Source organism: Mesoplodon densirostris, chromosome X (assembly GCF_025265405.1).
Source record: "Mesoplodon densirostris isolate mMesDen1 chromosome X, mMesDen1 primary haplotype, whole genome shotgun sequence".
Taxonomy (NCBI): Eukaryota; Metazoa; Chordata; class Mammalia; order Artiodactyla; family Ziphiidae; genus Mesoplodon; species Mesoplodon densirostris.
Genome location: NC_082681.1, coordinates 15,648,062 through 15,675,468, shown reverse-complemented (window position 1 = coordinate 15,675,468; position 27,407 = coordinate 15,648,062). Strand labels below are relative to the sequence as shown.

Below are 27,407 nucleotides of genomic sequence, written 5' to 3'. Positions count from 1 at the left end.
ACAGTTTCTGTGCTATAGTTCCCTCTCTCTTGCTCAGAAAAAAAAATGATATTAGCATTTTAGGCACAATTTTTCCTTTTTTTCCCAGTAATGTTCTGAAATTTTCCAAGACATGATTATACTGGTTTTCCCAAATATAGATGATACTTAAGTTTCTGTAGTAATTTTTTTACTGTCTTTTTAAAATAAAATACATTTTCCTTCCAATGTGATTTCTAATTGACATCATATTTAAAATTTATTTCCTCACTCCCCAATATAAGTTACCCATTTAATTTGACTTCTATCCTTGGTTTCTTTTAAATTTTTACACTTTTAAGAAGTAACATTTAACAATCTTTGACTATATACATAACTTGCTCCAAAATACTGGTTACTTACTCAAAAGTCTGTGATATAAAATTTAAAAGGTGAATATTCATATGTGGAATATTAACATAATAATATAAAAGTGAACGAAACAATGATTTTTATTAGCACCTATAAAATCACATTGTATATCTACATAATGCTTTGTAGTTTTTGAAACACTGACCCATTCACTCTCACCTCTTTCATAAAAGAGGAGACTAAGATTCTGAAAATATCTAGCTAATTTTCAAGTCACATAAACAGAATATAGGTTGGCCAGGCCTAAATCCAGGACTTCTGACACCTTCTCTAGTGTACTTTTCATCACATCCAGTAGAACCCCATTCTGTGAACTCAAAATTCTAAGCACATTTGCCTTGAACACTGAATCAGAGCCTCCTACTGGTAGATGTATATATGGGTGTATGTTAATAAATAAAAGATACTTTAAAATATCCGGGCTACTGTCATTGTCCAAACTGGAGGACTGAGCAGAACTACTCTTCTGATAATCATGCACCACTTCAATCTGAAATGAAAATAAAAGTGAAATTAGCATCTACGTAGGTATAGTTCTTTTTCATGGAACTCTAGCTCAAATTAAGTTTTCTTCTTTCTACGTTCTAACTATATAGATAAACTGAAAAGTAACACTATGAGTATGATTTTTTCAGAAATAACTTTGATATGTACTAGTCAAAAAAAATATTTCAGTTGCCTAAGAGGACAGATTTAAATTATTCATTACCATTTACTTTATATGTTAAGTAATGTTTCATTTCTTTGGCACTTCGGGAAAATGAGGTTAATTCAGAAAAAGTTGATTGTACTGGGACTTCCCTGGCGGTCTAGTGGCTAAGACTCCGTGTCTCCACTGCAGGGGGCACGGGTTTGATCCCTGGTTGAGGAACTAAGATCCCGCATGCCGGGATTTCCCTGGTGGTGCAGTGGTTAAGAATCCGCCTGCCAATGCAGTGGACACAGGTTCAATCTCTGGTCCGGGAAGGTCCCACATGCCGTGGAGCAACTAAGGCCACATGCCACAGCTACTGAGCCTGCACTCTAGAGCCCGTGAGCCACAACTACTGAGCCCACGTGCTGCAACTACTGAAGCCGGTGTGCCTAGAGCCCGTGCTAGGCAGCAAGAGAAGCCACTGCAATGAGAAGCCTTCACACCACAACAAAGAGTAGCCCCCACTCGCCGCAACTAGAGAAAGCCCTCGCGCAGCAATGAAGACCCAAGGCAGCCAAAATTAAAAAAAAAAAAAAGATCCCGCATGCCACGTGGCACGGCCCCCCCTCCGCTGCCAAAAAAGCTGATTGTCCAGATAACTAAAGTTTATTCATTGAAGAACCAACATGGCTTTTTAATCTTACTGAATTTTTAAAATTATTTATTTATTTATTTGGTTGTGCTGGGTCTTAGTTGCAGCAGGTGGACTCCTCAGTTGTGGCTCGCCAGTTCCTTAATTGTGGCAATGCAAACTCCTAGTTGCAGCATGCATGTGGGATCTAGTTCCCTGAGCAGGGATCAAACCCGGGCCCCCCGCATTGGGAGCTCGGAGTCTTAGCCACTGCGCCACCAGGGAAGTCCCTAACCTTACTGATTTTTTATGGAAATCTGGATAGCAAACATTACATGAATCCTTGAATTCTTTAACCAAGGACACACAGTATCACTGACCCTTTTCCCAGTGACTCAGTGGCATCATCATGAACATGAATGATATGATAAAATCTAATGACACACTCCAGGGCCAACAAGACGTGCAAAACTGTCTATTGTGTCTTGAAATGGCTGTGACCTGTTCATCTTTCTCTGCTCTCCGTCACATGTCAGTGATCTCCCTGATCCTAAACCACTGCCTTATTTTGCAGACTCCACAGGACTTGGACTGCCCTACTGAGTCGACTGCATGAGATTTGTGATGGTTATTTGCTCTTTGGAAGCATATCGCAGGGATCTTGGCTGTACTGGACAGCTGAGCTTGCAAAAAGCCTAACCCCAAAGTAAATGTAGTGTTACTTCTTAACAGCTACAACCGAAAATGAAGTACAGGATCTATCAGCTGAAAAGCATCTCCACACAATCTGACCTACTTATTAACGATACATGTGGAAGGGAACAAACATTCATTGACTGCTTTCTATATATTGAGCAGGCACTGTCTTAGGTGCTCAACACACCTCATTATATCTAATCCGCACAGCAATTTAGCAAGCGATGGCACACTGATCCCCATCCCCATCTTACAGATGGGAAAACTGAGGCTCAGAGAGGTTTAGCAACAGGGCCAAGGTCACCTAGTAAGTGGTGAAACAGAGTCAAGCACATGGTCAGCCACCATTAACATGCTCCCTCTTTAAAAGGTGTGCTTTGGGACTTCCCTGGTGGCGCAGTGGTTAAGAATCCACCTGCCAATGCAGGGGACACGGGTTTGAGCCCTGGTCCGGGAACAGCCCACATTCCATGGAGCAACTAAGCCCGTGTACCACAACTACTGAGCCTGCACTCTAGAGCCCGCGACTCACAACTACTGAGCCCACGTGCCACAACTACTGAAGCCTGCGTGCCTAGAGCCCGTGCTCCGCAACAAGAGAAGCCACAGCAATGAGAAGGCTGCGCACCGCAACGAAGAGTAGCCCCCGCTTGCCACAACTGGAGAAAGCCTACGCACAGCAACGAAGACCCAATGCAGCCTAAAATTAATTAATTAATTATTTTTAAAGAAAGAACACACAAAGAAAATGTTGGGTGCTGCAGTTTTGAGGAGGCTACTCTCTGCAGATACCAGAATATCATGGCTAACTGAGAAGGAATCTTAAATCTATCAAGAAATGAATAGATGTCTGTTTTGAGCCAAGGGGATGGTCCATTAGAATCTGTCTTTTGTCCATGTTTCACACTTGCAGGACTGGAATCACTTATGAAAAGAAATCTCCTTTTGTAAGAAGATGCAACAATTGTTTAGGTGAATTGAGGTGGGGGCAGGAATGAGAAGCTGGAACTTATGTGAGATGTTCTACAGCAATTATTCTGAACTTGAGCCAAGACCTGAGAAACTGCTCATATATCTGGGGCTATGCCAGTACTGCAATTAGACACAATGCAACAGCAGCTTTTTCTTTTAGATGAAATAGGCTTTCAAATGCACAATATTGGTTTAGTGAATGAAAAAATATGGTTTTAGCCCCTATCCCAATTCTGAAACTACAGCAATAAGGCCAATTTTGAATTAATTAATGATATTTACTTTTATGTTGCTCTGACTTTGTCTCCAAGTCTTCCTCCCTGGTAGAGAAATATGAAAGAAGAATTTCAAATGAGAATTAAAATCAACACTTTTCATAAAAATACGTGCATGTGTGTTAGAGAGACATTAATGTTCCATCATGTTTATATTAGTATTTTTAAATCACACTATACATAACAGATGATTAGTTAGACTTATCTATATGATTTCAACTTCTTACAGAGCATGATCTTGCTATGTATTCACCCATTCTCTCATTCATCAAACATGTGCTGGATTGCCAAGCAAGCACGAAGCTAGATGTTAGTACCCATGATTATTTGCAGGTTTAGTGTTCATTCTGCTAACATAAGCATTTAATCAGAGGGTAGCTCACTGATTAACTGAATCAAAATGAATTTTGGAAAAAAATCTCAATTTAAATAACAATTATAGCCTCTGACATTTATTTGGCACTTACTACATGCCAGGCACTATTCTAAGCCCTACACGTGCATTTTCTTTTTTAACCCTCAAATCAACACTAAGCGATAAGTACTACTTCTATCCCCATTTTATAGGTAACTAAGCTTAATATCTTGTCCAAGAAGCAAAAGTGGTACCAAATCCATATAGTCTACTATCAGAATCCATGTTTCTAACTACTACAGAAAACGTTTCTGAAGCACATTAAAATGCTAAAAGAAAACCAAATAAAACAAAAGAAATACTTTATCAAAATTCCAAGCTTTCATCTTTCTGTTCTTCCTACGTAATCTTTCTTTTACTTCTGTTTAATCTTTCCATTTTGCTTACAAAGGGTGAGCTCCTGTATTATTAAGAAAGGAGTCCAGACGTTCCTCCACAGCCTAGGACATGGTCCAGTCAAAGACTAGGCCAGGGGCTTCCTTGGTGGCACAGTGGTTGGGAGTCCGCCTGCCGATGCAGGGGACACGGGTTCGTGCCCCAGTCCAGGAAGATCCCACATGCCACAGAGCGGCTGGGCCCATGAGCCATGGCCGCTGAGCCTGCGCATCCAGAGCCTGTGCTCCGCAACAGGAGAGGCCACAACAGTGAGAGGCCCGCATACCGCAAAAAAAAAAAAAAAAAAAAAAAAATGACTAGGCCGTTTAGGCTCCTAATTGTCAGGGCTGCTGGAAGGAATAGACTTTTTGTCCTTTCTTCCTCGGTGGGAGCCATTACAAGGCCCACTCAGGGAAAGACTCTGTTGTTAAGTTCTCTAAATCTTATCCTTCACTTTCATTTACTTAAAAATATACTCTATATGGGAATATTTACCTTTACACGATATATATGTAAATAGATAAATATAAATTAGACTTAGTGGCAATTACCATATAAAATCAATTTCTCAGTAAATACTGATACCCATCACTTTAAAGAAACTTGATATACAGACATCCAAAGATACTTATAAAGGAAACTTAGGGAGCTTTACTTATTAGCTTTACTAATTAATTCTTTGCAAATACATTAAGAGATGAAAAAGGAATATATACACAACTTATGAAGAATGCATCTTTTTCTGAAAAGCAAGGTAGATGTATTCATTCTTTTAACAATATGACTATATATATATATATATATATATATATATATATATATATATATACACACACACACACATATAATTCTTAAGCACCTATACTCTCTGCTAAGCTTTGTGTCTGGTGCTGGGCATACAAACGTGAACTGCACACAGTCCCCCCTCTGACAGAGCTTACAGTCTAGCAAGAGAGACAGGAAACAGGCAATGACGCTAAAGCTGAGAAGAAATGAAGAGGGGCTAGTTATGCCATAGCATGAACATCTGACCAAACTGGGGTGCAGGGGAGGAGGAGAGGCAGGAAGGAAAAGCTTACCTGAAGGAAGAGGCCTAGAGATAGGAAATCTGATGGAGGAGTAGGAGAGAACAGTAGGTGTAAAGTCCAAAAGGCAAGACAACTAGGGGCATTTAAGAAAAGAAAGTGGGAAACAGGGAGACTGTTGTAGCTGGCAACAGATGGTTGTTAGGCTGGATTCCGGAAGTGGCAGTGAGGGCTAGCAGGGCGGATGGAAACAAGTGGGTTTTTTGGACTGATTAGAGGTCAGGAATGAGTGAGAAAGGGGAGCAGGAGAAATGGTATCAGTTTTGGGGTTCGCTGAGACTGAGCTGCCGGTAGGAAATTCAAGGAGGCAAATTGGAAACGCAGACTCTGAAGTTTAGGAGAAAGATCTAGACTAGAGCTACAGATTTGGGAGCTCGAAACACATCTTACCCCTCGCACACAATGTTCTTCCATAACTTCCCTCTGTATGAAATGTTAATTCAGCAAATAGTTACTACATCTTGCTAGGTGCCAGGCACTGTGTTAGATACAAGATTCTATTTGATGCAAATTAATGAAAATAAACAAACAAAAACACAGTTTGACTTATTTTATAAAAAAAATTGATTTGACCAAATCTTTTTTTTTTTTTTTTTACCAAATCTTATATATTTGGCTTAGCAATTAAAAGTCTTGAAGAATTATTTGGAACTGATTGTCAGAATCCCCACTACTCACAGGCCAATTAGGTAAAATGAACAGTGTTTGTAGCGTAAATAATGCTCTGATTTAATTTAGAAATCATGATGGATAACAGATAAAATCATTTATCCATCCATGTCATTTATTCAGTAAGCTGCCTTCTTCCTTATAAATACATTAGGCAGTTCTAAACCGAGGCAAATTCAAGCTACTCCCAACAATTAGTTTCATTCTGGGTGACAGAGAGTCTCTACAATGAAAGCAAGCTTGATTTATTTTAACATGGCCAATTGTTTTTTTCCTGTTTTTGTCTTATGAGTGGTCATTTGATGAAAGGGAATAATCTACTTTTTATATAGTTATTTTCCAAGGTAAGTTTAGTACTGAGAGAATAATGGATGCTTATTATGAAAAAAAGGAGAGAGTTAATCCTAGGCAGAATGCAAGAATGAATTGCTGCTGGTTTTAGATGCCAAACTGGTTTTTCACACGTACACAAACTCAGAAAATGTACTGATGAAAAGTAATAAAGATGGGTACCTTTTGAAAAAAGTTTACATGCTTGAAAGAAAGAGTATCCAACTCCCACTGCAGAAAGAAAGTGTAACGCCATTAAGTAAGAATATCAGAAAGAAAAAAAATGAAACAACACAAAGCAAAATGTACTTTTAGTGACTAAGGCCTTGAGTGGGTCTTGGGCAGTCTTTTCAGAGCCCTGTTCCTCAACCCGAGGCATGCCGCTTTCAGAACGCCCTCAGAGGAGTTGAGCTTTTAGAAGACCATAAACCAAGAGGCCTTAGTCATGAGGGAAAGAATAGTCTAGTTTATTGAGTATTTTTTATATTCTACAATTTTTTTCCACTTTGTCTTCACAACAACACTTTGAAATCACTAAGTATTATTGTTCCTATTTTACAGACAAGGAAACCAAGGCAAAACCAACAAAGGAGGTTAAGTGAACTGCCCAAGGTCACATAACCCATGAATGGAGCCAGAAATCTGAGTTCTGTCTTCTGCTTAGGAATATCAACCTATTCTATTTTTATTCTCATAGCTATTGGTTTTTATCCCCTATTGGTTGCTTGTTCTTTTTATTCTTTTTCCCAGTATCTTCTTAGTATAATTTATTTATGGCATTGTTCATGGTTTTACTTGTGAGTATATTTTTATATTTAATAACTATTAACTATATAACTTTTATCATCTTAGCCTAGTTATCTGCTTTCATCACCTCGTTTTAATCTGATCCATGCTGGGGCTGAGCTGGATTTTTATATTCATTATGCCTGGCTCAGGCTTTCTCTGATTTTCAAAGCAGTTCCCATCATTAATGAAGTCTCTGATTCTCTCAGATCAAAGAGACCGAATTTAGTCCCATGTTCACCCACTCAACTAACTTAGGGTCCCAAAGGCCAAATTTCTTTCCCCTAAAAGGCCCCAGAGGCAGCTCAAGAAAAACCTTGGGGCAATAGACATCTTACTTCCAAAGTAGCTCAACATCACAGTGACGATAATTCTTTTTATCCCATAGAACGTAGAAAACAGAAATGGATATTACATGTTTAACACTAGTCTACAAAGATTAAAATGAGTAAATGAACTTTGTAACAGTTAATTACCAGTGAAACTACTCAATTTACCTGTGCCTATTTAGAAAAGGCAATTCATTCGATTATTTATCTATCTTATCATTCACTTACTAGAAGCTTGTAAGAACCAAGTAATAGTTTATCCCAAGAAGTGGTAAATGCATGCGTATATATACCAGTTTCATATGCTTTCCTCTACCTGCTGAAGAAAAGGGTGAGTTTGATGCTAGTATAATGTTCATATTCATTGCAAGACTGGGCAATTCAGTCCAGATGTTCATCATCCTGTACTATACTATACTACTACTATGTTTAATTATTGTACGATAATCTCTATCACAACTCCTGCCTTGTGCAACATAATTTGTACATGACCAAGGACGCTAAAAATAAAATTTCAGTTTCTCGGGACTGAAGAATGAGTTCAGTATTTACATCAAGAGTAACAAAGTAAACAATAGCAGGGAAAGAAGAGATAGAAAAGGGGAATGTAAGACACTCTACCTTGTTTAATTGAAAAAAATGGTTCCTTAGGTCTGATCAAACCGTCAGAAGCAGGTACTACAAATGGAATTGGCCTCACATGCTTATCAGTCAGGTTTCTGAGACCGGCTTGTTGGTTCTCAAATATACGTCGGATGTTTTCAAGCTTGAGTTGTATGGTCTGCATTTGAACCTGCAGGTTGCATAAGAATTCTATGAAATAGTTTCTGAAATGGGGGTCATTACAAATCCTATTACATTTCTCAGATTCAGACAGATAAAAAATTAATATAGAGTTTAATATATAACTAGAAGAAATTTAGGAAAGTAATGGGAAACAGATTAATGCATTATTTCACATGGTTATAAAACCAGAAGGTCTCAGCCAAAGCAACTTGAAGAAGAAATTTATCAAGCAGTCATGAAATAGGTCACTGCATAAAGTAATTTACCCTTCATTGGGTGAAAGGGGATCAAGGCCTGAAAAGAAGGCGTGTTTGGTACGAGAAAGCCACCAGGTTAAGCGTTATCATGGTAGTTTGTTATATTTTAGCCTGCAGGACATTCTATAGTTCACCATGTTGTAAAAGGTTCCTCAGAGCCACTGATGATTTGAGGCAGCTAGAGAATCACTTGGTTATCGCCACGTTTCTTATTTTCTGGAGCATTCCCCTCAGATCTGCAGCTAAGAATGGATTTAGATACTGCTCCAAACTTAAGGGTCAATGAGACATTTTAGCAGCAAATAGCATCACAAATGCTCTTATCCATAATGTGGAGACGGGGCTTCATTGCAGCTGCAACAGGGTGGTGCTGAACTAACCTATAGCTCTCTACCCTGCCAACACCAGCCTCTGCTGCTCCCCCTTCCCCAAGAAGACCCAGATCCTTCCCTCATCTCTTCATCCTCAAACTGAGTAGGAAAGCCAGATCTGTGTCCCCAGAGCATCTGCTGGTGGTCACTGCAGCACAAAGGAAAGATGTTTTGGGTAGAGTGTTCTTGATATGGGCCCAATATTCTAGCACAGTTTTGGGCCTTAGTCCAAGGATGCACAAGAAAATGTGTGTGAGAGCTCCTAGTATGTGAAAAGAGTTTAAAAATAAGGCAGTCATGGGACTTCCCTGGCGATCCAGTGGTTAAGACTCTGCGCTTGCACTGCAGGGGGCACGGGTTTGATCCCTGGTCCGGGAACTGAGATCCTGTGTGCCGTGCAGTGTGGCCAAAAAAATAAAAATAAAAATAAACAATAAATTTAAAAATTAAAAATACTGCAGTCAGAGCTCAGAAAGGAAATTACTCTTCATTATAAGGCAAACATAAGCCTTTGGATTCTTTGACGCCTAACAGTGGCTCTGATACAACCCCTAATCCTTAAGAGAACTGTGTAACTGAAATGTGATATAAAGTTACCTGTGAAGCAGTAAAACTCTTAACAACACTAATGCAATTATAGTTTTTTAAAGTTTGTTTACTTGCCCCCAAAAGCCTCTTACCTTGAGTTCAGGGGATAAAATCACATCAAATTCATACTGCAGGGCTTCAGGATCATAATTTATAAAGGGTAGAGCCATTTCAAGAAAATTGTCGATGTCTTGGAGGGCTTTCTGAGCATCTTTTTTAGACTGAAACTTACTTATTTCTTGATTAGCCAGAAGGCACTCTCCTTCATCACAGCACTGGCGAGCCTGGTGAGCAAATCACACACATGCACAAACCATGAATAAAGAAGAAATATGTTTGTCCCTTAGGAGAGTGTTTATCAGCTCTGGCTTCTGTGAATCAGAGTTGTTTTCAGAGCTGTTAAAAAAAAAAGATATCCGGTTTCTACCCCCAGAAATTCTGATTCAGTAGCTCTGGGCTGTAAGCCAGGCATTTATATTTTTACAGCATTCCACAGGTACTTCTTTTTTTTAATTAATTTATTTATTTGTTTATTTTTGGCTTATTCGTTTATTTGTGTTGTCTTTGTTGCTGTGCGTGGGCTTTCTGTGGTTGCAGCGAGTGGGGGCTGCTCTTTTTCATTACGGTGCATGGGCTTCTCATTGCAGTGGCTTCTATTGTTGCACAGCACGGCCTCTAGGCACATGGGCTTCAGTAGTTGTGGCACGCGGGCTCAGAAGTTGTGGTGCACAGGCTTAGTTGCTCCGCGGCATGTGGGATCTTCCCGGACCAGGGCTCGAACCCATATCCCCTGTGGGCTCGAACCCGTGTCCCCTGCATTGGCAGGTGGATTCTTAACCACTGCACCACCAGGGAAGTCCCTTCTTTTTTTTTTTTTTTTTTTGCGGTTCGCGGGCCTCTCACTGTTGTGGCCTCTCCCGTTGCAGAGCACAGGCTCCGGACGCGCAGGGTCAGTGGCCATGGCTCACGGGCCCAGTCGCTCCGCGGCATGTGGGATCTTCCTGGATCGGGGCATAAACCCGTGTCCCCTGCATCGGCAGGCGGACTCTCAACCACTGCGCCACCAGGGAAGCCCCCCTTCTTTTTTTTTAATTGAAGTATAGTTGATTTACAATGTTGTGTTAATTTCTGCTGTACAGTAAAGTGATCCAGTTATACATATACATACATTCTTTTTCACATTCTTTTCCAATATGGTTTATTACAGGATATTGAATATAGTTCCCTGTGCTATACAGTAGGGTCTTTTTGTTTATCTATCCTATATGTAATAGTTTGCATCTGCTAATCTGAAACTTCCACTCCATCCCTCCCTCACCCCCTTCCGCCTTGGCAACCACAAGTCTCTATGTCTCCACAGGTATTTCTGACACACAGCCAAGTTTGGGAAGTGCTGCACTCATTTCATAATGAATTCATTCTGCAGCAGGTGTCTGACCATTCTCTCAACACCAGCACTTCAGCTGCACGCTATTTTCCCAAAATCAATAATTGAAATATGAAACTCCTAGCAAAATATCAAGTGTAATATAAATGCATAGTGATTGCCAAGGACAAGGATAAAAGTTTCCTTGCCAGAGAAGGAGATGTACAGATTAGAATGCTCACATTCAGACCCGATGCCTATAAGTGATACCCCTATTTTACATTCCACTGCCACAATCACAACTTCTCTTCACTGCCTAATCATCAAAGGGGTCAGACCCACAAGCCATGGAGGAATAGTTTCCAATCACTGTTTAATTTGTTATTGCTGTAACTATGAAATGTGGAATGAGTGTCAGGCTTTAGCAAAATGCCCCCAGGGCTTTTTTAAGTGTTCTGATTGCAAACTATCGCCAGGGCAGAGGCTACAGAGATGGACCCAAAATAGAGAGGAAGCCACTGCCACCACCATGTCAATATTCAGAACAGAAGCCAAAATTCGTACAATACTGGACCTGCTCTGAATACTGCAAAGTAGACGGAGTAAACAAGCATAATCAAACTCAGTCCTTCAGACTTCTTACAAATTTAATTCCAAAGCTATACCAGACCTTAGCCCCATAGCCTCTGAGAAGGACCCAGGAAAAAAAAAAGTATCTTCTCTTTCAGAAATGCACCATGTCCCATGACACTACCTGCTGTAGTATTTTATGCATTTTAAAGGTCCTGCTGAGCTGTATCCGTTTGGTTTTGATCTCATTCACCAAAATATCAGAAAGGTAACGTAGCTCATTGCACCTCTGGCAGATCAAATCCAGGGCGTAATGGTGACTTGCTGCAAGCCTGTGTCCATGTAATATCACGAACTGGGCCTTTGCTAACAGGTCCTGATTTTAAGAAAGAAGGGAAACAAAAACTGCATGATCTCTTTCTGAATAGAGGGGGAGAAAAGAACGTAATTAAACAAGCATAAATGGTTGAACCAGAGACAGATATTGCCAAATATACAGTTTGTTGTCATACTTCTGCTGGCTGCAAAAAAAGCCTCCAGTTAAAGTCACTAGCTATGGCAGTGATGTCATCAGAAGCTCATGCACTTCTGGTCACAGAAACAGAAAATTAACCAGCCTGCCCAGAATGTGGATTAGATTTGTTCCTCTTGGTATGTACAGATTTAGAACAGAACCACGCATATCAAATGATGTACACAAAAGCCAAGTGAAAGCTAAGGGATTTCATATCACTTCAGTCTTGGAAATCCCATTGGGTCTAGTTGGCATCTACCTGAGTACTTTACACACATGAAGTGACCGTCACAGAGTTTCCCTGTCAAAAGGGAAGTCAGCAGCCTAGTCTCTACTCTATCAACTACTGACTGCCCCCCAACCCCACGCAGTATAGTGCAAGATGAAAAAGTTCTGGAGATCTGTTATACAACAACGTGAATACACTCAATGAACTGTACACTTCAAAATGGTAAAGATGGTAAATTTTATGTTGTGTGTCTTTTACCACAATTAAAACTAAAAATTATTCAAAACAAAACAAAACCAGATGAAAACAAACAAACAAAAAAAACAAACAAAAAATTCAAAGCTCCCTAGTTTGCAAGCCAGTTTGCCTTCTCTTTCTCCTATACCATAAAGATTTGTAAGTTGCCCCATGATCACAAAGATCTACAAGCACAATTTCAGAACTAGGCACCACAACTGCTGCCTCTCAATTTTGGTTTTTAGATATTTGTGGTACACCCATAAATCTATTTGTTTGCTGAGAACACACCTTAAAAACAACGGCCTTACTCTCACATACGAGACAGGAGAGCAAAGCTAGAATGTGCTGAGTATTAAAGCCATGAGTCCAAGCTTTAAGACCAGCAGAACAATGACAGCTGGCTCTTGTGGGTACTTACTATATATCCATATATCCCAGGTACTGTGCTAAGTGTTTTATCTACAGCATCTAGATAAATCCTCACAATCACTCTGAAAAGTAGGTCATTACATCCCCAATGTATAGATGAGGACACTGAGGCTTAGGAAACTTAAATCGATTTACCCAAGGTCACACAACTGGTAAGGCTAAGCAGATCTATCTGTATGAATCTATGTTTGGTTCAATTGCATATATCAAATGATGGTTATTTAAGGAATTATGTTTCCATCATTTTCAAATGCCAAATAGCATTCTTGATAGACATTTTTCTAGCTTCTTCAAAATGATTTATGCTCTTGTTCCTATTGGTGGGCCTGAAACAGTTACAACTACATAACATAACTGCAGAGTCAACTCAGGCCCACATTGAACAAAACAGAATATAGACCAATATTACTGAACCAATTATACAGATTGTTGCTATGAGAGATTAATCATAATAAGGGTTTATATTACTAAAAAACATCAAAATGTGACTATTATACCCCATAAATATAGAGAACATCTAAAATGTAATTTTACCTGAGAATTTTCTTCTAAGTTTTCCAACTTTTTAATTTTTTGTTTTACTTGAGCTATATTCCCTGTTACATCTGCCAACTCTGCTTGTTGGTTTAAAAAAAGTTCAGCTTCACTCACGAGCTAAAAATAAGGGGGAGAAAAAGTCTTAAAAGCATATAAATTATTAAGCATTTTCCCTTAATTATCAAGTTTTGTAGTAAATGCTAGCAATTAAGAACATCAATATGGGAAAATCGCACATATGGAAAATGTCTTCAGTTATTTTATTCACAGAAATCAATTTAATCTGTTAAAATTTAACCTGCTAGACATCAGTGTGTACTGATGATTTATAAAAGATCACTATGTACATGTAAGGGCATGTGTATATGGACAGGTATGGAAGTATATAGACGTGTATATACATGCATATATATTCCCTAGCTCTATGGTGAATGGTTCTAGAAACAAAGACCCTTCAGTAGCAATGAGCACACCTAGCACCCAGATCTTGGTCTTTAATATCATTTCCCAGAAAAAGAAAGCGGGGCTTTGCAGGAAATTGGCTGGTTCCAGGGCTGAAGCAGAGTAGGAATAAGATGAGTTTGGAACATCTCTTTATGCAAGGAAGTAAAGAAGTGATCAAAATGTTTGGACATGTCACAAGGACACAGCAGCCAGGTGGAAACACCAAAACAGTTAAGAACAGTAATGAATTAAAAACTAGGAAGCCATGAGCCGAATAAATAGATAAACACCAAACAGCATTCTTTTTTTTTGAAAACCCCCCTTTATTTATTTGGCCACACCACACAGCTTGTGGGACCTTTGTTCCCCAACCAGGAATTGAACCCGGGCCCTCAGCTGTGAGAGCACAGAGTCCTAACCACTGGACCGCCAGGGAACTCCCCCAAACAGCATTCTTGATAGACATTTTCCTAGCTTCTTCAAAATGATTTATACTCTTGTTCCTATTGGTGGGCCTGAAACAGTTACAACTCCATGACATATCTACAGTGAGATATGAAAATCAGCATTTCACAACCATCATACTTTGAAGCAAGAATCATCAATTGATGCTAAACTGGATGGGGAATTTTTGATGAGGAACAAGATATTTGCATGGCTTTAAATGTTCTCCCCACATATTGTCTACTAGTTGCAAGAGGGAAAAAAGTAACTATACTCTGGAGAAATTCCACAACACTCTGACAGGGTGATCAAAACCCCTACCAACAATGAGGGGCAGATGGACCTCATCTACCTGCAGATGTGATACCCTCCAAAGGAAACATCACTTATGCAGTATTCTTGCTGGTCATGCGGAGATTAATCTAATCATGAGACAATGTCAGACAAACTCAAAATGGTGAATATTTTATTTTAAAAATGACTGTATTTTTCCAAAATGTCAGTGTCATAAAAGACAAAGAAAGGCTATGGAAATGTTATAGATTAAAGGAGACTAAAGACACATGACAACTTAGTGCAATACCTGACTCTCTAGACTGGATCCTGTGCTGAGGGGGGAAAATGATATAAATGGCATGGTTGAGTCAATTGACAAAATCGGAATACTGATGGCAGATAATTAGAAAACTATTGCATTATTCGTAAATGTATAAAATTTGATCGCTGTACTGTGATTATGCAAGAAAATATTCCTATTCTGTATGTTCAAGAGTATCTCAAGTTTGAGAATATTCAATTTTTTCTTGTAAGTTTGAATTGCCAAATAAGCCTTTATTTAGTTAATTCCTAAATATCCAGAACCCATCTGCATGGATGTGTCAGTGAGATTACAATCCAAGACAAACAACAGCAATACTGATCGGAGGCAACAATGACTTCATGAAACAGACTATAACCACAGGACAAGAATTTAACCTGGAGGCAAATTAACATACAAGTAGAGGCGCAATGGGTCTGTTCAGGAAAAGTGTTGTTTTTGCATGTGTTTGGTTGGGGAGGAGGGACCGACACAAATAATCTGGAAGGCCCAAGAGCAATTTGACCTATTCTCTCTTTAAGAAAGGTTTCATGGAGAGCACGGCACTTCAAAATCTGAATCACTGGAGGGAAAAGGCTGGTAGTAACTGAGCCCTGGGTCCAGAACGCAGTACCTCTCCCCCAACTGATTCTGCCAGACGAGTCAGCCACTCATGGGTAGAAACAAGCTGACCACGTGCAAGAGAGAGAAGTGAGTTTTCCTTGGATCCCTGGGAAAATACTATGACAGAGACTGGGAGAAGCTTGGATGCTGACCATTAAAGAAAAGAAGAAAATAAATCCATATGGGATGGATTTTTCAGAAGGATGGAACTAGAATATACTTATATACATATATATTTAATATATCCATTTAAATAATGTATAATTAAACATGATTTAATTTCATCCATCAGGCTTTTCATAGAAAATAAATTGCTGGATCAGAAAAAAATGTTTTGTTAGATTATATTAAATATGGTCAGCATAGATATATGGTATTTAAAAAATCATGAAGGAAGTTGGTATTATTTCCTTGGAAAGTTATCCCATAGTCTGAAAGCATTTTGTATCTAAAATAAATTTGAATATCAAACATCAGTGTAGATAGCAACTTTATCCATGTCATCTATGTTAGGACTTAAGTGCTTTCTCATAAGAAATGAGTTTAAGCCAGAGAAGTAGAAGTCTTGGCATTTTCGAAGCTGTTTTCTTCATTCTAAGTCAAGGTTCACTCACACTTGCCTCTTTTCACTTCTCTGGGGGGATAAATGGGCACCTTGTGAGGCTGTTTCTGATGATCAAGGAGTAAGAACCTCCAGCATAATGAAAAACACTGTATCAAGGAAAGTTTTAACTGACCTCTTGAAAATCCTGCTCAAACTTCCAGAGTTGCAGATATTGCTCCATTTTTAGCTGGTGTTTTTCCCAAAATCCATCAAAAGCTGTTTCCATATCATGTACTTGAGTCAGCAATCTTAACAAAGCAAAGTCATAATTAAAACAATGATTTGTGTTGTAGGTATGCAGATAAACCTGGTCTGGATGTTAAGAATTATAGGCAAAGTCACAGTCCATGACATTTGGTCCAGGTAGAGACTATCAGTGTCCACAGAACCTCCTCTCTGAGCAAACTAATCTCTGTGAGACAACTCAGGAAGGAGTTCTCAGATTCCCAGAGGTCCAGGAATAATATCACACTTAACAGGTAGCAGCAAAAATGTATAATTCCCTTTCAAAGGTATAAAATAAGTAACTCTAAACCCAAAAGAGTACTACTCACTTATTAATAGTTTGCCAGTCACCACAAATTTGCTGATGATTTTCAAGTCTTGAGCTCACAGCATCCTCGGCATCAGGCACTTCCAGATTTGTTAGCAGGATTTTCCCTTCTTTGGTTACAGCTGTAATATCCTTCTGTACAAAGGCAAAATAGGATGAATCAGCCTGCTGAGAACCTATTCTGAATGACCTGAGGAAAAGGAAGCATACCGCAACAGCATGCAGAATAGAAACAGCAGTTCTAGAAAGGTCTTTGCTTTCATAAGTGAAAAATCAAGGAATACCTCATTACCACAGAATCCAAAAGCTGTGAGGATCTCCAAGAAGTCCTGCTTATTGAGATGGATTTGCAATCACTAATTTTATAAGATCTTTACAGACAGAAGTACCCCATGCTCGGTTTGTAGCCTCCTTCTGTCACAGGTAGAAAGTTCTAATTTAGGGACTTCCCTGGTGGCACAGTGGTTAAGAATCTGCCTGCCAATGCAGGGCACATGGGTTCAAGCCCTGGTCCCAGAAGATCCCACATGCCGCAGAGCAACTAAGCCCGTGTGCCACAATTACTGAACCTGCACTCTCAAGCCACAACTCCTGAACCCGTGTGCCACAACTACTGAAGCCTGAATGCCTAGAGCCCATGCACTACAACAAAGACAAGCCACTGCAATGAGAAACCCATGCACCAAAACGAGGAGTAGCCCCCGCTCCCTGCAGCTAGAGAAAGCCCACGTGCAGCAACAAAGACCCAACACAGCCATAAATAAATTAATTAATTAATAAAAAAAGAAAGTTCTAATTTAATGTGGAAACAACCTAAGTGTCCATCAACAGGTGAATGGATAAAGAAGATGTGGTATATATATACAATGGAATATTACTCAGCCATTAAAAAGAATGAAATTTGCCATTTGCAACAACATGGATGGACTTGGAGGGTATTATGCTAAGTGAGGTAAGTCTGACAAAGAAAGACAAATACTGTATGATATCACTTATATGTGGAATCTAAAAAATACAACAAACTAGTGAATATAGCAAAAAAGAAACAGCCTCACAGATATAGACAACAAACTAGTGGTTACCAGTGGGGAGAGGGAAGGGGGAGGGGCAAAATAGGGGTAGGGAATTAAGAGGTACAAACTACTATGAATAAAATGAGCTACAAGGATACAGTACGGGGAATATAGCCAATATTTTATAATAACTATAAATGGAGCATAACCTTTAAGAATTGTGAATCACTATGCTGTACACCTAAAACGAATACAGTATTGTAAATCAACTATACCTCAATAAAAAAAGAAAGTTCTAATTTGTTCTATTCTATTTTGCTAATATTTTTAATGTGTTCCAATAAAGCAGTAGTAGTGTAATAAAGACTACCACACTAGAAAGCATACAGTTACAAATAATATTTAATGTATATTCAGATATAGTTACATATCTTTCCTTAATTGTTACCAATCACTGCCGGCCATGAGTACTCTGTTACTTCACATTTGGATTAATGAATTCACCATGAAGCATGTACTTCTATTCAGAAGGTCTTAACCTTAGAAAGATCTTGATCCTTTAGGGATCTAAGAGTGATCTATCACTCCCTTCAGGAGATGCAAAGGCCCTCTGAAACTTAAAGGAAAAATTTGGGTGCCCATGTATTTTCTGGGAACAGGTTCCAAGATACAACCACCAACACGAAATAAGAACATAAACATTAAGAGCTACTGTTTATGAAGTGCCAACTATGTGTCAAACACTGTTTGACATACATCAGATACTTACTCCATTTCATTCTCACGACAGCCCTACAAGGTATGCATGTATCATCATCATCATCATCAATCCCATCGTACATATAAGGAAACTGAGATTCAGAGAGGGTAAGCAAATGACCAAGTCACTCAACTTGTGAGGGACAGAGCTTTTTTTCCTTGAATAGAGTTTTGCTTTTAGATTATGATTCAAAATTTCCATTTCTCTCCTCTTCTTAACATAAAAATGTCACCTCCACATAGAGCTTGTATCTGTCAGTGCCCCCAGCATGCCTGTTATCATACAAAGGATGTGAGTTTTACAGGGATGCCTGGTGCTTGTTCAGATCATGCTCAAACTTTTGGGGGAAAGTGAATCTAAAAGTATTTGGTGATTGTCTGAAACGTGACTCGGAATCCTTCACAACACAACACTCCAGACAACTGGGGAGGAGAGTAAGATCAACTTGCTAGCTATGGTCTATTGTAGAAGACATCAAGAACTAGTACTCTGTGGAAAAGAAAGCTTGTAATCAATTTAGCAATGTTTGGCTTGGTCACAAGGCTAGTATATGGCAGAGTTGGGACAAGAAACCAGGCCTCCTGACTCCTCATCAAGTTCTCCTTCTCCATTTCACAGTGTACCTCTGCTGGATGTTGAAACAGAACACCTGTCTGCCTCTTGATCCTCACTCTAGCTTTCCAAATGAGAGGGCCTTTCTATAAGATACAGAATGCATGGCAACAAAAAGAACTGTGGATCTCTTATTCTGGATCATTGATAAACTATTCTATTTACAAATAAACAGCTGCTCAAGAGAATGCACCATTTAAACAAGGGACACTTTTGATTCAACATATCCAGGACATCTTCCTCTTGTAAAGTATTCTTTTTTTAAAATAGTATGCTTTATAATATATAAATATCTCCTTTGTCTCCCTACCCAGCAATCTGTGTGAAATGGACACTGAACATGTCTCTATCAAAAGAAAGACCATGGGAAATTTTGGTTTGTCCCCTCTATCAGACATACCTTTAACAGGTGGTACCTCTCAGCATGAATTGCAAGGATTTCTTCTATTGCGGGAATATCATCTGGTAGTTCTGTCTCAGCCAGTTCAGTTCCAAAGGACTGTAACATCTGAGCCATGTCTTTCACTGTGAGGGCAAAATTTTCTATAGCCTGCAAAGAGCCCAAGATTCTTTTAATTGTATGGAAGTTCTGCCAGCACATCAAAACCTAGACCAGCAATCGTATTAACTTTCATTTAGGTATGACAGCAAACACATATACTATGAACTCTGCTGAGGAAAGCTGGCAGTGCCCTTGACAATCAACTCTAACTTTGCATCTTAAGCTCCTAAGAAACTGAAGTGAGGTAGAAAGTCTTCTCAAATGTCTTTTACCTAAACTTCTGTACTTATTTCTCGAACACCAATGAAAACTCTTTCTTAAAGATGCCATGTAAAGAGTAATTTGTTTTATTCTCTTGCAAAGCACAGTGGTTCCTTATTCTATTAAATTCTGAAACTGCAAAATTATTTTATAATAACTTTACTTCTGAAGAGAAATGAGAACATCAAAGCCACTTTATATTTATTATCATTTATGAGCAAGTATTAGCATTTCAAACAAGGCAATGGACTAAGGTGACAGAGGAATATTAGTCACAACAGTTCATTTCAGGTACTGGGGAAGATTTGAAATTGTTACCCCCAAAGGCTCTGCTGCCCTAAAATGTCAAGTAAGGTTGGGTTGTTTATTTTGTTTCCAAAATCAATGACTCAGAGAAAGAAGGACAACATGTAGAGACCATATAAACCCTTTGTTTACCATGCAACTCAATGTGTCTGCTCTTTTATTTATAGCTTTATAGGTTATTAAAGGCAAGACACTGCTTATTTTGACAATACACTTTCATACGAGTGAACAGGACTGCTGAATGAAAATAAGGATGAGGAAAACAGAATCCTGATTGAATTAAATATCATTATTTCCTTCAGAAGGGTTCCCATATCTCTGGGATTTGGAGTAAAGATTTTTATAGGACAGATTCACACCTGTGAGGCACCGGGCCCTTGCCTATTCGTACATTTCTAGAACAGAAGGCATCTTTGCTACAAATCTAACTGCCCCAGGAGAATCACTAAGCTGATGAGATTAATAAGATTACTTGCATTTTTTGAGGGCGGACCATAGGCCAGGCACAATGTCAAACATTTTACATCTGTAATCTCATTTAATCTTCCTGATATTCCTATGAGGTAAAGTCTTATTCTTCCCATTTTATACTTGGAAAAACTGAGGCTGAGAGAGCTTTTACAACTTGCACAAAGTTATATCCCTAAAAATCAGCAGTGCTAGGATTTGAACCCAAACGCTTGGTTTCTTCAAGTTACTACACGGCCAGAGGAGGGGGTGGGTACAATAGGATCTCCTTACTCCCTATAGGCCTCTCATTCAAATGGCATCCTCAGTGACTCTGCATCATTTCTACATATTTCCTAGGGAAGAAAATCAAGATGTTGAATTATACATGTTTTTGGAAAATAGGAGGCCCAGAACCCTGTTTTTCCCAAGGAGGAAAAAAAACAACTCTAGAACTAGATTTCAAAGCTAACACAAACTATAGGCTCTACGGTAAGGGCAAAAGAAACATACATTTCTGAAGATGATCCATTCACTGTGGCAGTACTGCAAGGTGCCGCCTAACTCAGGGGTTAACTGCCCGTCATCAATGTATGTCAGCAAATCACTAACTGAGCTCAGCATAACAACCTACATAAATAAGCAAGAAAGATACCGTTAACTGCCCTCTGCACAGCCGTACAATGAACTTTAGCATTCATTTAGCAGAATGTTATCGTTTATAAATGGTTCTAACAATTCTCTCCTGTACATCCCCTCCCACCTGGATACACTACCTTCCCTCAGGGAATAACAGCTGTCATTTACAAAACATTTCTCTGTAAAGCGAAAGTAATCACAGAAACCCAAACACCTGATTCTCCCTGATCTAAAATTTTTCACTGTCAATGGTCAACCTTCTGAAAGAATGTTAAGCCCATAACAAAGTAAAAGGGCTTTCTGCAGTAAATTATAATTTATCAGGAGAGACTGATCTTTGCAAAAGTACCAAAATTTATGAGCACTCTATTCCTAACTCTAAAAATGTATAAAAATATCTTTTGAAAAAAAAATGTTACTCTGAACTAGCTCAGGATGTAAGTTCATGGGAGTTCAAATACATAAAACACACACTCATTTTTTTTCTCTAAAAATAAAATGTCCTGATTTTATACACATGCACACATACATATATACACATATACAACATATGTGACAATCATCTTTTTCAAAAGGAACTGCTTTGTTACAAGTTGATTAATCTTTTCCTCTATTTTAACAGTAGGAGCAGAAGACTTTTAGACATTTTGATTTTACAGTTTTGGAAGATAAATTCTATTTTTTTCTTTTACATGCTCTGTGACCACATGTAAAACATAAATAGCATGGTGCAAAGTCTTCATGAGAAAGGGACAAAACATTTAAATACTCTTACTGGTAATTTGAGTAGGAAATCTTCTTGACTAAATCGAAATCCAATGTCTGTGAAAGTTCGTTGGAGAAAACTGGTAGGACGAAGGACCAAAACCAAGTGCAAGTTCCCAGGGAAGGAAACCTATAGAAAGACCACAGGAAAGCAAGAAAAAATTGTCAAAACATGCATTCAAGTGAGCACATGGCAGAAAATATATAGTTAAAGAAAACAAATTCTAAAGTCATAAAAGCCACTAAAAGGATAAAACTTTAAAAAATGGATATTGATAAAATCTAAAAACACAAAAATAGAAATAAAACTAATGTAAGGTCATCAGGTCAGATCCTTGCAGTTCTCGTGGCCTGGAATTTTCTCACACTAAAGTCAATCCCAAGTTATGAAAAATTATACTCTTAAACTTCATTTTAAACTTAGTTGTTTGTACTCAAATTGCATTTAATCCCTGTAAAACAGAATTAGGAGGCAGGTTTCTAGGATAACCCTAAATGCCAAAGGGAGCTGAAATACTGAATACCTGCAGTAAACAATGGAAGAAAACTATTTTATGGACTCATATTTTTATTTCAGTCAAGCAACATTCACAGAATATCTTCTATGTGTCTATTCCATGTATTTAAGTGAATGATTATCAGGCACTGTTAACACTTGGTGTACACAAATTAATAAAATATAGTTCCTACCCAGCTTGCAAGAAAATGACAGTCTAACAGTAGAGTCCATTAGTATCATTTACTCTATAGGACGATAAGTTGATAAATGAAACAAGGGAATTAGAATAATATACAACAGGAAGTGGTAGCACAGAGCATCCTAGACCTAGGAATGTCAAGAAGGTCTCCCATAGGGTCCACCTGCCGGTGCAGGGGACACGGGTTCGTGCCCCAGTCCAGGAGGATCCCACATGCCGTGGAGTGGCTGGGCCCGTGAGCCATGGCCGCTGGGCCTGCATGTCCAGAGCCTGTGCTCTGCAGCGGGAGAGGCCACAGTGGTGAGAGGCCCGCATACCGCAAAAAAAAAAAAAAGGTCTCCCATAAAGAGGAATAAATTGGATTAGAATGTTGTTCTGGTGCACCAATGTTTCCCAGCTTCTTAGAATACTGGCGCATAGTAGGTGGTCAAGAAATAATCATTATATGAAATAATGCAAAAGACAAGGAGGGCACTATACAGAACTTGCAAGGAGTGGAATAGTATAGCCTGATAGAAATGATAAAACACCACATATCAAACGCTTACTGTATACGAAGTATTTTGCCAACATTATCACAGTTCCTCTTCATAATAATCCTGTGAATTAGTTAGGCTATCCTCTTTTACAAACAAAAAATAGTGAGGCTCATAGAGTTTAAGTATAACTTGACCCACCTGGTAAAGTCTGAATTGGTACCCGAGTCTGCCCCACATCAAGAGGTCCCAGTCCAGAAAGCTAGAGGAAAATGCTGATGGGGGTGGAGGGGTGCAGCAATGGGAGATGGTGCTAGAAAGATGAGCAGGAGCCAGATCAGGAAAGATCTTGGGATTTTTCCTGGCGGCAAAGGGAGACTCAAGAGTTTTTAAGCAGCAGAGCAACACGATCAGATCTGCATTTTAGAAGGATCACTTTGGCTTTGGAAAAGGACAGGATTTGGACAAGAGTGGAAGCAAACAGATGAGCCTGAAGGCTGGAACAGTCATCCAAGCCAGGGATGGTGAGTTTCTGAACTGGAGCAACAATAGCAGGGATGAGGGTAGAATTTAGGAGGTACTATCTGCAAGGCATGATGACTGGCTGTGTCTGATGAGAAAGGAAAGACTAGGACAATCAATTTCCAGATTTTTGGCTTGAGTAACTGAGTGAATGGTACGACCCTCACTGACATGGGAACACAAGAGAAGCAGGTTTTCAGGAGAGGGATATGATACTGATTCCCATTCCTTGACCTGTTGGAAGGGGTCATCAGGACAATCTGATGATGTCCATCAGACAAATGGATATACAAGTAAGGAGGGAAAGAAGCCTACACTGGGAATGTAGAGTTGGGAGTCATCAGTCTCAGAACAGTGGGTTAAAGCATAATAAAGCAAAATATGTCCAAAATGTTTAAAATACAGTCATCTTTTAGGAATGCTGGAATATTAATAATTGAAGAAAGCTATAAAACAAAAATTAATAAGACACTGTGGAGGCGGGGGTATATGGGAACTCTGTACTTTCTGCTCAATTGGCTGTGAACCTAATCCTGCTCTAAAAAATCAAGTCTATTAAAAAAAAGAGTAACTTTCATAGAGGGATAAGACCTAGACTTTGAAATGACATTCAAAACTGGAGATTTTTAAAATTCAACTTGAGATGATGATAAAAACATAAACAAGTGGCGATGAGAACTAGAGTCAGGGAAAGAGAACTGAGTGTGATACAAATAGGTAAAAGAAAGGAGCACAAAATTAAATCAATAAACTAAACAATGATTACAAATAGACACAAATCGGGATGGCTGTCTACCTGAAAACTCTTCTATGTGGCCATATCTGTACTACCCTCTCCCTTCATGAGAAACTACTTCCCCTCCCCTCAAAATTCATATGTTGAAACTTAACGCACAAAGTGAAGGTATTTGGTGGTGGGGCCTTCAGGAGGTGATTAGGGCATGAGGGTGGAGCTCTCATGAATGGGATTAGTGCCCTTACAAAAGAGACCCCAGAGAGCTCCCTCACACCTTATGCCATGTGAGGACACAGAGAAAAGATGGCCATCTATGAACCAACCAGGAAGTAGGCTCTCACCAGACACCGAATCTGCTGGCACCTTGATCTTGGACTCCAGACTCTAGAACTGTGAGAAATAAATTTCTGTTGTTTATAAGCCACGCAGTCTATGGTATTCTGCTATAGCAGCCCATAAGGACTAAGACAACCTCCTATTATTCTTTTTTTTTAAATAAATTTCTTTGTTTTATTTGTTTATTATTTTTGGCTGTGTTGGGTCTTTGTTGCTGCACGTGGGCTTTCTCTAGCTGTGGCGAGTGGGGGCTACTCTTCATTGTGGTGCGCGGGCTTCTCATTGCGGTGGCTTCTCTTGTGGAGCACGGGCTCTAGGCATATGGCCTTCAGTAGTTGTGGCATGCAGGCTTCAGTAGTTGTGGCTCATGGGCTCTAGAGTGCAGGCTCAGTAGTTGTGGCGCACGGGCTTAGTTACTCAGTGGCATGTGGGATCTTCCAGGACCAGGGCTCAAACCCATGTCCCCTGCATTGGCAGGCAGATTCTTAAGCACTGTGCCACCAGGGAAGCCCAACCTCTTATTATTCTTAATATTGGTTTCTAATGAGAACTGTTCTCTTTCCTCATGGCCTTGCCCTTCTAACACACAATGATTTGCAGTGTGATGAAAATTTGATGTAAAAAGTCCCACACTAGGGTTTTTCAAACTAGTGCTGAGGGAAGGAAGCTTTGAGGGTGAAGTTCCAGAGCTACTGGTAGCCATGACCCCTGCTGCTAGAGGAAGCTTATTCCAAAGAACAAAGCCAACAATGTATAGAGAACTGGAAGTAGAGACAGAGAGTCCCAATGATAATATGTATCCTACTGTCTATTATGTACATAATGTCTATTATATTTTATGCTAAGAATGGTACATACTTACCATAGTTATTATAAGAATTAAAAGAAATAATGACTATAAAGCTATTTTGTTGGGCTTCCCTGGTGGCGCAGTGGTTGAGAGTCCGCCTGCCGATGCAGGGGACACGGGTTCATGCCCCGGTCCGGGAAGATCCCACATGCTGCGGAGCGGCTAGGCCCGTGAGCCATGGCCACTGAGCCTGTGCGTCCAGAGCCTGAGCTCCGCAACGGGAGAGGCCACAACAGTGAGAGGCCCGTGTACCACAAAAAAAAAAAAAAAAGCTACTTTGTCAACTCTAAAACAATTAATAAGATAGTTTTTTTTAATTTACCTTGGGTTCTTGGACCTAAAGAAGAACAAGCAGACTTAGGTAGAAAACTTTTTCGGTATATGGATAAAGGCTTGCTTAAGGGGAAACTCTGACAGGGACTTGTGAGAACTCTGGACCTACTGCTAGACTGACAGCACTAAGTATATTTCTATCCTATTCACTTTAGGAGTTAAGCCTTTCCTTCTCCTTCACATGGGAAAATTACCAGCATAATTATTATACTTAAACTGCCTTGCCCCAGCTTATTTTTTCACTTTTAAATGAAATCAAAAGCATCCTACTTTTGCCAACACTTAAAGCACTATTACTTTTATTGTTTCATGGATCCTAGGTTGATCTGCTCTCATTGTCTTTTTGTCTCTGACTTTCCTTAATGTCCTATTCTCTGGTATTGCATTGGAAATCTCTAGATGCAACACCCTAGCGATGACTAACTTAAAGCCTGGAATACTGACCCACCTCCAAAATTGGGGGTGGGGGGGATACTATGGGAGCAGAGAAGAACATGTGGCATCTCTCTGCCCTGAGGTCAGGCCCTGGTCTCTAACCTGCCACTCCTAGGAGAACAAGCAGCCAGGCCCTGTGACAGCTGATCACACAGCAGGGAACAAACTAGAGAGGAGAGAGAAGCAGAATCACTGTTCACAGCATCCATGGGGAAGAGAGTTCAGGAAGGGTTTGGGGGTGTTCAGCTGCTCCTAAGTCAGGGATTTCATGTTGGCTGTTTTATTAAATCAGTTATTCCATCTATTTGATAAAGGGGTTTATCCCAAACATTGAAAGCTGAATAAAATGCTTCTAAAGATATTTCTACGTTCTAAGGAGATCATTCTTAAGTAAAACTTCCTGATTATTTTATCATACCTTAATTCCTTAATTCCTTAATTCCTCCCTTAATTCCTTCAAAATGTTTAGTGATTCACTTCTCACAGAAAGCCTATAGGACTTCACTGGTGGTCCAGTGGTTAAGACTCCGAGCTCCCAATGCAGGGGGTCTTGGTTCAATCCCTGGTCAGGGAACTGGATCCCACATGCTGCAATGAAGATCCTGCGTGCTGCAACTAAGACCCGATGCAGCCAAATAAATAAATAAATATATATATTTTTAAAGCCCACAAATATTTGCATTTCTAAAGAACATGCACTATCAAGGATGAACACTTCATTTATTGCCTGTATAATTACATTTGCAATGTTGTTCATTATAGGATAATTTTAGGATCTTTATTGAGCTGCCATGCAAATCTTCCTAGAATACATGGATTCTGTTAACCCAATAGCTACTCTCAAATCTAAGCCATTTGAAGGAATAAGTAACTTGTAGGCAATAGTTATTATTTAGTAGGCAGGACTACTAAACAATTAGGTGACACTCAAAGAACTCATGTGATTTGTCAGAGTTATATTTTTAGAAAACTAAATCATACAGTTCAGACCAGGCA

General features: G+C 39.3%; 1 protein-coding gene across 4 annotated transcripts in view; it reads right to left on the bottom strand.

Moving 5' to 3' along the window:
• MCF2 (MCF.2 cell line derived transforming sequence) overlaps nt 1-27,407 on the bottom strand; it is a 101,058-nt gene that overhangs the window by 25,022 nt on the left and 48,629 nt on the right. For 2 of the 4 annotated variants that reach the window (XM_060086695.1, XM_060086696.1), the window contains 12 exons: nt 22,036-22,155; nt 21,135-21,251; nt 19,506-19,655; nt 16,722-16,855; nt 16,301-16,415; nt 13,472-13,591; nt 11,710-11,901; nt 9,682-9,873; nt 8,209-8,380; nt 6,656-6,703; nt 3,606-3,643; nt 798-880 (listed from right to left, as the gene is read on the bottom strand). In XM_060086695.1, the coding sequence (XP_059942678.1) occupies nt 798-880; nt 3,606-3,643; nt 6,656-6,703; nt 8,209-8,380; nt 9,682-9,873; nt 11,710-11,901; nt 13,472-13,591; nt 16,301-16,415; nt 16,722-16,855; nt 19,506-19,655; nt 21,135-21,251; nt 22,036-22,155 (1,481 nt within the window). The remainder of the gene's footprint in view (nt 1-797; nt 881-3,605; nt 3,644-6,655; nt 6,704-8,208; nt 8,381-9,681; nt 9,874-11,709; nt 11,902-13,471; nt 13,592-16,300; nt 16,416-16,721; nt 16,856-19,505; nt 19,656-21,134; nt 21,252-22,035; nt 22,156-27,407) is intronic. The other 2 variants (XM_060086698.1, XM_060086697.1) reach the window with 1 other exon arrangement.